Raw genomic sequence first — 11648 nt, 5'->3', positions numbered from 1 at the left:
CAAAGCCCTTCCGCTCAGCAAAGCCCTTCCGCTCAGCAAAGCCCTTCCGCTCAGCAAAGCCCTTCCGCTCAGCAAAGCCCTTCCGCTCAGCAAAGTGCTTCTGCTCAGAGTTCTGCTCAGAGTTCTGCTCAGAGTTCCGCCCAGAGTTCGGCTCAGAGTTCGGCTCAAAGTTCCGCTCAAAGTCCTTCTGCCAGCAATACTTCGGCTAGCAGTGCTAATACCGAGAGCACTCCCGCTCCTAGTGCTTCTGCCCAAAGCTCTGCTGCGAGCAGTGCCCCGGCTAGTAGTGTCTCGGCTCAGAGTTCTTCTGCACAGAGTGCTGTTTATCAGAGTGCTTCCGCTAGCAGTGCTCCGGCTAGCAATGCTCCGGCTAGCAGTGGCAATGCTCCCGCCCAGAGTGCTCCCGTTAGAAGTGCTGCTCCGGGTCAGAGTGCCTCTTTTTACAACGCCTTTGTGAAAAGCGCTTCAGCTGCCAGCGCCCCAATTGTCAGTGCCTCTGCCTACAGCCCTCACATCGAAAGTGCTTCGGCGGCCAACGTACAGGGAATCAGCGCTTCGGAACGGAATTCAGAGACCAGCAGCAGAGTCATTACCGGTGTCCCCGCTGCCAGCGCATTTTCCGAGGCTATTGCTTCGGCCGAGTCCGCCGCTGTCAATTCTTATAGTGGATCGGCTCAGAGTGCTCCTCTTTCGAGCGTGCCTTCAACTGCTAGCTCCCAGCTTAGCAGTGCATCTCCAGCTGCCAGTGCATCTTTCAGTAGTGCTGTCTCGACTATCAGTGCCTCTTTTAGCGGTGCATCTTCAGCTGTCAGTGCTTCTTTTAGCAGTTCTCCTTTGGCCAACACTGCTCCAGTCATCAGTGGCTTCTCCACTAGCAGTGTTACAGCTGGTAGCCCTTCAGTCAGCTTTGCCAGCAGCGCTACCAGCGCACCGGCTCAGAGTGGACCAGCCAGCAGTGTCTCTGCTAGCAACGCTTCTTTCAGCAGTGCCTCTTCCACCAACAACGCTCCTTCCAGCAGCGCATCCGCAGGCAACGTTCCGGTCAGCAGCGCGTCTGAGAACAACGGTCCTGAAAGCAGTGCTGCCAGCACTCCAGCTTACAGTGCACCGACTACCAGTGCTTTCAGCAGCAAAGCCCCAATCACCAGCGAAATTCCAGCATCCAGCTCTTCAGTCGGCCAAGTCTCCTCCACGAGCACCCCAGCTAACAGTGCTCCAGCCAGCAGCGCTTCTTCTAGCAGTTCCCCCTCAAACAACAGCCCTGTCAACAGTGTCACCAGTACTACGGCTCAGAGTGCACCGGTTAGCAGTGCCTCTTCCACCGACACTCCTGTTGCAAGCGGACAGAGCAGCAGTGCTCCAGCTGCCAGTGCTCAATCTTCTAGCGTCCCAACCAGCAGCATCCCAACCAGCAGTATCCCAACCAACAGCGCCCCAACCAGCAGTGCATCTAGCAGCAGCCTCCCTGCCAGCAGCGCTGTCAGCACCTCATCATCCATTGCTCCGACCAGTCAAGCTCCCGCCACTAGTGCCTCAGTCAAAAATGCTCCTACCAAGGACACCCGTGGTCCTGCCAACGCCAACGTGGCTGCCAAATTTGGTCCCCATTCCAGCTCACACTACACAAAGTCCATTGGACGGTATAGCCATTACCATCGCCGCCCGGACCGGAATTCGTATTTCGATGGCGAAGAGAATGGAGGCCTCTGAGATACAATACGTTTTTGTGGAGGTTTTTTTCCACTGCCTGTCGCTACTACTTTACACCTTTACACTTCTCCTTTGTTGAAAATATGGGTTTTAGTGCATGCGTTTTGTGTTTCGTGGCTTTATTACTTAGTCTTTCTTTTGAAGTGATTGGTTTTAGGGACAGACGGAACGCGGAATTATACTAAAAAGCGATGGCGATGGCTATTATACTATTCTAAAACCTAGTTTTTCTTATGTACTCAATTATATCTGTTATATTCAATTTGATTAGTGGAATCAAAATTTTAGTCTTTTTCTTACTTTACTTTCGAATTCAAGCCGCCCCGAAGCTCTTTCGGAAGTAACCCTAATGATTCCAGATGTAATAGGAAAAACTATAACTAACATCAATATAACTAATTCAAACACCTGTTGCATTATCTAAGGCTACAAATTTAAAGCAACCATAGGACTTTTTTAGAAAGTGATGCTTTTCATGGACGCAGCAACAGTTAAGATTGTTCTTCAGCTGGTTAATTCCGAGATTATTACTTGAAACTATGGAGATCACATTGACTTTGAGAAGGCTTTTAAAGGTAGTAAGGGTAGAATTTCGAAAGAATTTTGCTTCTCAACCCATACTTATAATCTAGTGCTTCGTATTATCGTCTTATTTTCGGTTCCAATCATCTTCCTTTCCAAGGAGCACACCCCTTGAGGATGGACGATACTAAATCTCAAACCAGCGCGTCACAACCCCTGCTCCGTGACTTTGTGGGTTTACTTATATACATTCACTTTACCATCCCACTGAATACGATGCCAATACGAACGTAATATGCTCTAGAGTTTCACGGTTCAGTAAGTCTAAACATTGCTTTCAATATGTTAGACGAATGTCCACTCTCGTCTAAAGGTGGGGGCCAAAACTCCAATGTGGGCCAAACATCCCCCCTTTTGCAAACCCGATTAGCTATGATATCCGCAGGTGCGGAACATCGCTTGTTAAAACCAAGACAGGATTAAACAGGCCATTCTCGAAGTTTTCCATTCAGCCGGCACAGACGGATTTCAGCATCGCCAAGTACATAGCTGAAGTTCAAAGGATTCCCTAATTTGAATCGCCTATCTTCCAAGTCAAGGCCCAGTGATCCATCCAGATGGTGCTCATATTGCGCACTAAATCAGCTCATGGGTCGATGTGGCGTCCCTTCTTCCTGCCAATACCTGTCCTGTGCCATATTACATACGAGAACCACCACCCGTCCCTGACTCCTTAAACATTATTTCCATCCCAAGGGTATCTCAAAATCCCCGCCCACTTTCCCCCCTATTCTAATCCTAAACGGCGGCACCAATCGCGTGGACGGTTCGGTCTTCGCTGACGCTCGATTGCGTGACGACCTTGAAGTCGACGGTCCGAGTAATGCCATTGTCTTCGCCGCCAGCGCTGCCTAGAGTCCCAGATTCGGCGGCGTTGTGCATAAGTTCGACTTCGTCCTGGCTTTCTTTGTGTGGGATGTCTTTGATGCGCGAGCGCGACGAGTGAAGGTACGAACTTCCAGTGCCGTCGACGCTGGTGTCTTTGCGGTGGCGCGCGACCAATGCGGAGATGGCGGGGAGACAGGCGCAGATGAGACCAATGCCGGCTTCCGCGTTACTGTAGTCGTTAGAAAAGTTTTGGAGAGAGCAAAAGCAAACTTACCCTGTCAAAACCACCTTCATGAATACAATGGTTTGGTTCGGGTTCGTCTCGTTTTGTATGACCATGCCCAGTCTGTACACACTGAATGCGGTCGCAAGACCTCCGGCTCCCAACATGCCCATGACCCGGAACTTCTTCTTCGTGGGCATTTGCAAGCTCCATGTGAGAGGGAGAGGAAGGAATAGAATAACCAGATCGGAGAGGGAGCTAAATACGGCGTCGGCGATGAAGATGTTGCCTTCGTTCATGCAATGGTCCCACTCGCGCTTCCAGTACGCGCTGATGGGCGTACACATGAATATCTTAATGAACCACGCAATCATGTAGTAGATGACTAGAAGGCCCATGACGACGTAGATGCCCCAGACTTCTTTTTTGTAAGGCGCGAATATTCGAGTCGTGATAATGAGGAGAGCGAGTTTTACGAATAACGCCATCGGGTTGTACAAGACCATGGCAGCGTATCCAATCTAACAAATCAGCAACGCTCAGACAAAACGTCGTTGGTAACTTACCGTTAGGAACGTCTCCATTTCAAAGTTTGCGACTTCCCACTGGTTGTTGCCACCACCGTGAAGGCTCACTGAGACTGTTAGCGTCGAGATCGATCAGTGCTAAGGGTACACTTACGCAAAATTCCGCACACGCAGTATCCCATCATAAGAAGCTGTGAGAGTCAGTGACGCTCTAATCTGTACGTCGACGGCGAACCTGCATACCCATGAAACAATGCAAAAACCTGATAACGTTAGAAGAGTACTTCAAAACATGCGCAAAACTTACCATCATCCCAATCTAGAGCGCCTAGTTGCCTCCATCTGGAGAACATCCTCAGCCCAACGCATACGCAGATAGCGGGAAGGCATAATCCTTGGGTGACAAAGTTGACACCCCTGATGATGTCTTGAGGGTTATCGAGGTTTGGCGTCACATGTGACGGCGGCGACAAGGCAGGTTCATTGGCCGACATGATGGATCATTTCTGGAGGAAGGAATTCAGAGGTTGGAACTTGAGGTCTGGCCGTGTCATGTATGCCGCGCTCGAGGCCCCGTAAGTGGAGGCCCGGATCGGCCGGGATCGACTCACACTTTATTGTGCGATACCTTGGGAGCATCAGACTATGGTCGTAGGCGAGATAACAAAATCCGCACAGACTAGATCATCAGACGATAGCTAAGCGACTGAAGCTCAACATCAGACCGCGGGAGCGGGAAGTGGGTGGGGTCGCGGGATTTTGGCGGTCAGGGACGGGCAGGTGACAGGTGGCCAGCGCCGTGAGGAGCAGAGGAGCAGCATAAAAGTAGTGGGCAGCGAGTGGTTCTCCCTTAAGGTCGGTGAATGAGGAGCGGTAACATGTTCGTTATGCACGTGAGGACGACGCGACACGCGAGAGATCAGCAGGAACCGTCGCGACCCACCCCGAGGCGGCTGACAGTCTGAGTGGACGAGTGGGATGACGTCAAGAGGAAGACACTCCTGTTGCGGGATGTGGTGTCGCGGCCTGCATCAAAGGTGGCCGTTGCTGCGACCGCAAGGGCCTTGGGGGTATCTGGTTCCTGTCGGATCGACGTCCATCTGGCCAGGGCCCGTCCCTTTCCCCAGTCTCCTAACCCACACCCCAAAAAAGGCCCGAAATAACTCCTCATCCCTATGGCCCCACAACTCCCTAATAGCCGGGGACTTAATATAAGTTCTGACTCGGTCCATAGTGCCGATTTTAGTTCGCAGCTCCTCTCGCACGCCAGTCACCACTCTTTTCACGCATTCCGATTCGATCCATCACGCCGTCAACATGTCCGCCCCGGCTGGAACCAACTCGAAGCTTTTCACGCCCTTGCCAATTGCCAATGGCAAATTGACGCTGAAGCATCGGGTCGTCTTCGCCCCGTGTACGCGCAACCGCTGCACCCCGCTTCAGCGAGAGAGCACTCCCGAGAAGCCGAACCGAGTCTGGTATCCCAATGATTTGATGGCCGAATACTACCGCCAGCGAGCGAGCGATGGCGGCCTTATCATCAGCGAGGGAATCGCTCCTTCGTTAGAGGTGGGTAGCTTGCGAACCGAACCGACCCATTCGACCGCTAGCCACTGATCGGCATGCTGACGCGGAACAGTCCAACGGCATGCCTGGTGTTCCTGGCCTTTTCGTCCCGGAGCATCGCGAAGGCTGGAAGAAAATCACTTCTGCTGTGCACTCGCAAGGCGGCTACATTTACGCGCAGCTGTGGCATGCCGGCCGGGCCACCATCCCCCAGATGACTGGCACGGACGCTGTCTGCTCATCTTCGTCCTCCTGGGATGATCCTAACGAGCCGTACCTTTTCCCTCCTGTGGGTAGCACCAAGCTCGTCAAGTATTCCGAGTTCCCGCCCAAAGAGCTATCCAAGGACCATATCAAGCGGACCATCGAGGACTACTGCTCTGCGGCGCGCATGGCCATGGAAGCGGGCTTCGACGGTGTCGAGGTGCACGGCGGGAACGGCTATCTTCCCGAACAATTTTTGAGCAGCAACATTAACAAGCGCACGGATGAGTATGGCGGTAGCCCTGAGAAGCGGTGCACGTTTGTGTTAGAGTTGATGGGGGAGCTGGCGAAGGCGATTGGCGAGGAGAACGTGGCAATCCGCCTGAGTCCGTTTGGGCTGTTCAACCAGGCGCGCGGTCAGCAGAGGATGGAAACATGGGGTCACCTGAGCCGGAAGCTCAAGGAGCAGCTACCAAAGATGAGCTACGTGAGCTTCATCGAGCCGGTACGTCCAGATCTGTCGCACCTTGAACCAAAGCTGACTCGAACAGCGATATGAGCAAATCTTTTCGGAAGAAGAAAAGGAAAAGTTCCTGGCGAGCTGGAATCTACGCGACGTGGATCTCTCCATGTTCCGTGAGATATTCGGCAACACGCCCTTCTTCTCGGCGGGCGGTTGGGACGACAGCAACAGCTGGGGCCTGCTCGAAGCCAACAAGTACGATGCGCTGCTGTACGGGCGGTACTTCATCAGCAACCCGGACTTGCCCGAGCGGCTGCGGAATGGTAAGCCCTTGACCAAGTACAACCGGGCCAAGTTCTACGGGCCGATCGAGGACCCCAGTGGATACACGGATTACCCCAGGTGGGAGGAGGGTAAGAACTAGGCTGTAGATATCCGTAGGCCGTGCGCGTAAGAAGCGAAATCCATATTGTTGCGCGTCACCGAGTGGAGCGACTGTGATGGGCGATGATGGCCAGCCGAGTTGCGGCCTTGAAACGAGAGGGCGTTTGATTAAGGTTGGCAGCTACCGGAAGGCCCAATTGCCGAGGCCCGCTCTCCTCAGCCTCCCGCAGCCCTGAGAGCCGCCCATCCGCCTCCACCCCGCACGTCCGACTTCTTCCATTCCATCACTCCATTGCGACGTATCTCGTCATTATTCGCCCGTGTCTGTCCAAAACTCCAAACAAAATGCCGATCGTGCCGCGGCATGCGACGTGGCGCTGCACCACAATACTAACCCTTAGTATTGTCGCCCTTGCGATTGTCCTCGCCCTTTAACCCCAGCTTCGCAGCTTTGTTTCGCAGCGTAGGCCTTTTTTTCTTCCTGCCGATTCTCTTGCTATTGTCTCTCCAAAATGCCGTCGCCTATAATAAGTCCCCATGTCATGCCTGCTCCGACCGGCCTGCCTTCCCGATCAAGCCAATAGCGAACCATCATAATGCATATCGGCATCTCCCCCGTTTTGGCCCTGGCCACCATTGTCACCGGCTTCGTCGCCGCGCAAGCTCACGGCTCTTTCAAGCAGCTTGAGGATCACCATTCCCTCAACGAGCGTGCAGTCCCCGACGTCGCCGTTGCTGACGTTTATCCCGCTACGGACGCTACAGAAGAAGGACCTCCCCACGTCTACACACCTCAAGACCCCCCTCCCGCTGAGCTTGCCAAGCGCGCCAACATCGAGTACATTGGACACAATGGTGGATATGGAAAGGGCGTCTATATGTGCACTGACAAGAATTGGAACGGAAACTGCTGGCATATATCTTTGAATGCAAGGTCGTGCTGGAATCTGGGAATAGGCTTGGATAAAAAGGCCTCTAGCGGAGGGCCGGACAAAGGCTACATATGCTACTTTTACAAGTAAGTTCATGTTCCCCCAAGTCAATGCTTCTATACTAACGCCTAGATAGAGAAGCGAACTGTAAGGGCGACTATAGGGCTTTCTATAAGCCCGGATTCAGTGACTTCAAGGGTATCGATTTCAACGACAAAACGCGTAGCGTCAAATGTCATAACACCTAAACGTGAGAAAGACGTAACATGTATGAATAGATCAGCATCTGGTTAGACCATTAGTCAACAGAATCTGAGTTTTTCTTACCTTGATTCCGTCTTAGACTGCAACAGATTTCGTGCACGTGTTGAGAGAATGTCGAGAGTAATGATCTTCTTTACCGTGCAACGCTCGTATTCGCACTCGCTGGACACGAGATTTGCAGTGTTGGGCACGCAACAGATGATTTGATGCGTCCTCTCTCAATGTCAACCGAGAATCACAAAGCAACATGTTTACATAGAACAGTTCTTCCGTCGGTTGCAAATTATTCCCTGCCGTCTTCTATTCATAGGGTGGAAGTCTAGAGTCCGTTCAGCATTGATAAAACTCCTGTAATTCGCTCCGTGCGCGTCCACAAGGCTTCCCCACCATGCAAAGACCACCGCGATCAGGGGCAACAAGCCACAAATTCCGCGCGTCAGCTGGTCAGCATGTTTTCAAACTGTGGTTTCAAGCTTCCTGGTTTTGTTTGATAAGGCCCCAAAGTTTTAATAATGGCGGGACTACAAACTATGTTTTTTCCATTGGCATGGATAGTCCAGTACTCGCTGCAGACGGATGTGCAAACTCCAGGTCGCATATTGCATGCGTCTGGGCCATTATAGATAGTAGAAAATATCCATCGTCTTACTTAAAAGAACGGCGGTTAAGTTTTTGTAAGTGACAGCCCATAGTGGAGTCACAGGAAACAAAGCAGTGCACCGAGCCGTCTCGGAGACAATGCCAGAATCACAGCCAACGATCGACCGTTGCAATAGATAGGAACAAGGGGAAACAGGAACAAAACCAAGCCAGAAAAAAGCCTTTCCAGGACAACGTACATTGCCATCCTCCGATAATTCAACAATCTTTCCCAACCACCGGAAAGACCACCGGAAAGTGTAGTAAGGATAGTATAAATGCGGACATGGAATCGAGACTATATAGTATATTCTTTACTCTGTCCGCAGTAGCAGCAGGCCCGAAAAGAGCTTAACAACATCGTAAAGAAAGATGGCGAGAGTGAAGTAGGAAGCAAAAAGGCAACACCAACCGGTCGATAGGCCAAATGGGCGATAATAGCCAGACTTGCGGATCTCTCGGCTGTGAGAAGGAAACGCTGAGCATACATGATACAATGACATTCTCAAGCAGCATGACCATAAGCACGTTTCTATTAAACAGATTAAAAGAGTGACTAAATTCTTAATAACGAAGGTTCTAGTAGTGCCACTTGTATCACTACTGAATAGACCGACTCGGGACTCGGAGATGTTAATGCCCTTGAGGTGATTTAACTTTGCTTAACAGCTGCAACCGCACTTGTCGCAGTTCTTGCCGCAAGGTTGAGACTTATTACAGTCGCTGTAGGTTTTGCAAGTGTACCACGGACCGGTGCCGCCATCACTAGCAGTCCAGCACCATGTGCCCTTGCCGACAGTTCCACAGGTCCTCCAGCAATATCCTTTCGTGCATCCATATTCGGCGCCAAACCAGCAATCCCTTGCCTGGAGGCTGGGAGCCTCAACCGAAGTGTCATTGGAATCCTCCATTGGCCCCAAAGATGTCTCAGCCAAGGGGCGGTTGCGGCCGAGAGGATGATTAGCACACTTGCGGACGTTGGCAGCATCAACGTCCTCGGGAATGTTGTCGATCGACATGACGCCGAGACTGCCACATTCAGCTGCGGTGTCAGAGACGGCAGCAGAAAGGACCCGGGTAGAGGCGGCCGCGGCAAAGATAATTCCAACGTAGAACTTCATGGTTGGAGTCTAAATGAAATTAGTCCGACGAACTAATTTTAAAGAGGGAGCAGTAGACCTAGATAAGGTGTTGGGTAAGACCGTTAGCGTAGTAGCAGTTGATTTCTGTCGATAATGTTGCTTCGAGAAGTAGTTAGGCAATAGATAGAAACTTAAACAGGTCTACGGGAGGTCGAATTTTATACCCTTGAACATGCCGTTCGCACTTCGGCTCATTGCCGACTAAGGTTTTACTTATTACCTACCTTGTACGCCATCAGGTTTCATGCAAATGGCTTCACCTTCCGTTGTTGCTAGTGTAAGTAAGCACTAACGAAAAGTAGTTGATGCTAGCGTTGATGTTGCATTGCTATGTTACGTATAAGTGCTGCGAAGTACTAGGCATGAACATCTTATTAACGCTTATATGTGTTGTGATTTGAAGCTTTTACGAGAGATCTTTCTCGTTTACCCCCTTTACCTAGTTTAGCTCTTTCTAAGGAATATAGCATTGAATACCAGAATAATATATAAAATATCTCAGCCTTATCTCTAATCATTGTTACTACGTAACTTCTACAAAGCGGAAGTCGACAATAGCTAACGGCAACGGTAAACAGCCGTAACCACAGTACGCTGTTAACAGACTGCGTTGGAGCTAAGGTAAAGGGGGGAGGTTAGGAAGGAAAGAAGTAGCAAATACGATGTTATGATAAAAAGTACTACTAACGACCATCGATGATGCAAGTCGCCTATCCGGCTTTATTCTCCAATTTTCTCGACTTGGATAGGCAGCACAAACCGGCAGCAAGGTATCACTAATATATGCTGTAACACATACCAAGGATTCTACACGCGCGTAACGTTACATTCGCAAAAAATGTAAATAAGAGATAAAAAAGTAAATGAAAAACAAACCCTACTATGCGACGCAAGCCTTGTTTGTTACAGTTAAGCGCTTACAAGATAGACCATTCTAGGCAAAGGAATAATTACAGTGTATAGTAGAGCAGGCTAACCTTTGTTATTTTGCAGATTTAAGACGTTAAAGATCTAATGCTGCTGTCACAGCAGGCCAATCAAGCGGTGCGGCAGCAGACCCCAGAAGGCGACATGCGATCGTAGCGGGCGCACAAGCGTCGCATCGAGCGACCGCTGGAGACCCATGATAATACCGGATCGCACCCAGATGTCGCAGAGAGCAGGTATCGCAGCGAGGGACCGTAGCAGGCATAGCAAGAGAGAGTCGCATGTTCGAAGTGTGTAGGGTAATAAGGGTTTGTTAGTGGTTGATATTGCTAATGCGAGAAAAATTCAGACAGGCCTGGGCCGCCTGGCAATAATGCAGAATTAGAAAAGTGCTGAAAAAAGTAGCTAGTTTATGCATAACAACCACGCACCTGCTAAATTAACCACGGGCGAGATTATCCCGTATACTCGGAAGAGCCCTAGGTTAGCTATAAACCGCAGTACGAAGCGGAATCTTACACATCATTACCGAATTCGATTCTAACCGCAGCTGCGTGGCTGGCTAGCTGTATTTCGAGTAACCACTAACTAATCTTTACACTTATATCCTACGGCTGGCGGCTAGCGTGTATTTAAAAAGACATAAGCTGCCTAAAACAGTAGACGCTAGATAATTCGACTAGCTATACTACGACTAGCTCTCGTTCCGAAATTCCGAGAGCACTTATATTGCACCGATTAGGCGTTGCATACAATTAGTCGTCTAAACACGTGTTTTAGACGTCTATTCGCACCGAATAGGCGCGCATAAGTGTTACGTGCATATTCCACTGTTTTAGTCGTCTATTTCGGTGTTGTAGGCCGAAGTGGGGTAATATCTCGCCTCAGGACTAACTTAACCCCCTGAAGCGATCCTTGTCCCCATTATATAAATGTATTAACACCGACCCGCGCCTGCAGCGGTGCGTAGGCCCGCCTGTTTATAAGGCCTGGTTTAACTATAAAAAAGCAAAAGACTAAACACGCGTTTATATATCGTAGGAGGCCATTTTTCGCCTATAAAACGGGCTTGAGAATGTACTAGCAGGTTAGTAAGCTTTAACGAATTCTTTAGTTAACTAAGCACTTATCTACTTTAATCAAATCATGTCTTCTCTATCCCCCGCTAACCCCGCGCGCGCTGCTAAGCGCCCTACTAAAAAACTTACGAACCATCAGAAGGGAACGTAGCAACTAGCGCTCCTAGGGACCTAAATC

General features: G+C 50.3%; 5 protein-coding genes across 5 annotated transcripts in view; 3 read left to right on the top strand and 2 right to left on the bottom strand.

Moving 5' to 3' along the window:
- Positions 1–566, top strand: part of K452DRAFT_9419 (GMC oxidoreductase) — a 3249-nt gene extending 2683 nt beyond the window's left edge. Inside the window, exon 5 of the mRNA XM_033547338.1 lies at positions 6–566. Coding sequence (XP_033398415.1) covers positions 6–457 — 452 coding nt within the window. The 3' untranslated portion in view covers positions 458–566. The remainder of the gene's footprint in view (positions 1–5) is intronic.
- Positions 567–3030: 2464 nt separating this feature from the next.
- K452DRAFT_307642 (uncharacterized protein) lies at positions 3031–4364 on the bottom strand (the record flags this gene model as incomplete). Its single annotated transcript, XM_033543086.1, has 6 exons — positions 3031–3349; positions 3395–3864; positions 3910–3983; positions 4025–4061; positions 4114–4133; positions 4178–4364. 6 exons carry the CDS (start codon positions 4362–4364, stop codon positions 3031–3033), a joined length of 1107 nt encoding a protein of 368 aa, XP_033398414.1.
- Positions 4365–4802: 438 nt separating this feature from the next.
- Positions 4803–6612, top strand: K452DRAFT_248159 (uncharacterized protein). Its single transcript, XM_033538082.1, has 3 exons — positions 4803–5439; positions 5510–6145; positions 6192–6612. Exons 1-3 carry the CDS (start codon positions 5188–5190, stop codon positions 6525–6527), a joined length of 1224 nt encoding a protein of 407 aa, XP_033398413.1. The 5' UTR covers positions 4803–5187; the 3' UTR covers positions 6528–6612.
- A 471-nt stretch (positions 6613–7083) lies between these two features.
- K452DRAFT_317647 (uncharacterized protein) lies at positions 7084–7716 on the top strand (the record flags this gene model as incomplete). The annotated part of the gene is made up of 2 exons (XM_033544087.1): positions 7084–7505; positions 7556–7716. 2 exons carry the CDS (start codon positions 7084–7086, stop codon positions 7665–7667), a joined length of 534 nt encoding a protein of 177 aa, XP_033398412.1. The 3' UTR covers positions 7668–7716.
- A 1268-nt stretch (positions 7717–8984) lies between these two features.
- Positions 8985–9443, bottom strand: K452DRAFT_307639 (uncharacterized protein; the record flags this gene model as incomplete). The annotated part of the gene is made up of 1 exon (XM_033543085.1): positions 8985–9443. One exon carries the CDS (start codon positions 9441–9443, stop codon positions 8985–8987), a length of 459 nt encoding a protein of 152 aa, XP_033398411.1.
- Positions 9444–11648: the final 2205 nt, after the last annotated feature.

Source organism: Aplosporella prunicola (genome assembly GCF_010093885.1).
Source record: "Aplosporella prunicola CBS 121167 unplaced genomic scaffold K452scaffold_10, whole genome shotgun sequence".
NCBI classification, from domain to species: domain Eukaryota; kingdom Fungi; phylum Ascomycota; class Dothideomycetes; order Botryosphaeriales; family Aplosporellaceae; genus Aplosporella; species Aplosporella prunicola.
Note: the sequence above shows the minus strand (reverse complement) of the source record. Positions and strands in the feature narration are given on the sequence as shown.

What these genes read in the sequence shown, in the direction of transcription:
- K452DRAFT_248159 (XM_033538082.1), top strand. Translation starts at nt 5,188, where the DNA reads ATGTCCGCCCCGGCTGGAACCAACTCGAAGCTTTTCACGCCCTTGCCA. An exon ending in GAATCGCTCCTTCGTTAGAG is followed by an intron (nt 5,440 to 5,509) that starts GTGGGTAGCTTG and finishes GACGCGGAACAG; the next exon opens with TCCAACGGCATGCCTGGTGT. An exon ending in ACGTGAGCTTCATCGAGCCG is followed by an intron (nt 6,146 to 6,191) that starts GTACGTCCAGAT and finishes TGACTCGAACAG; the next exon opens with CGATATGAGCAAATCTTTTC.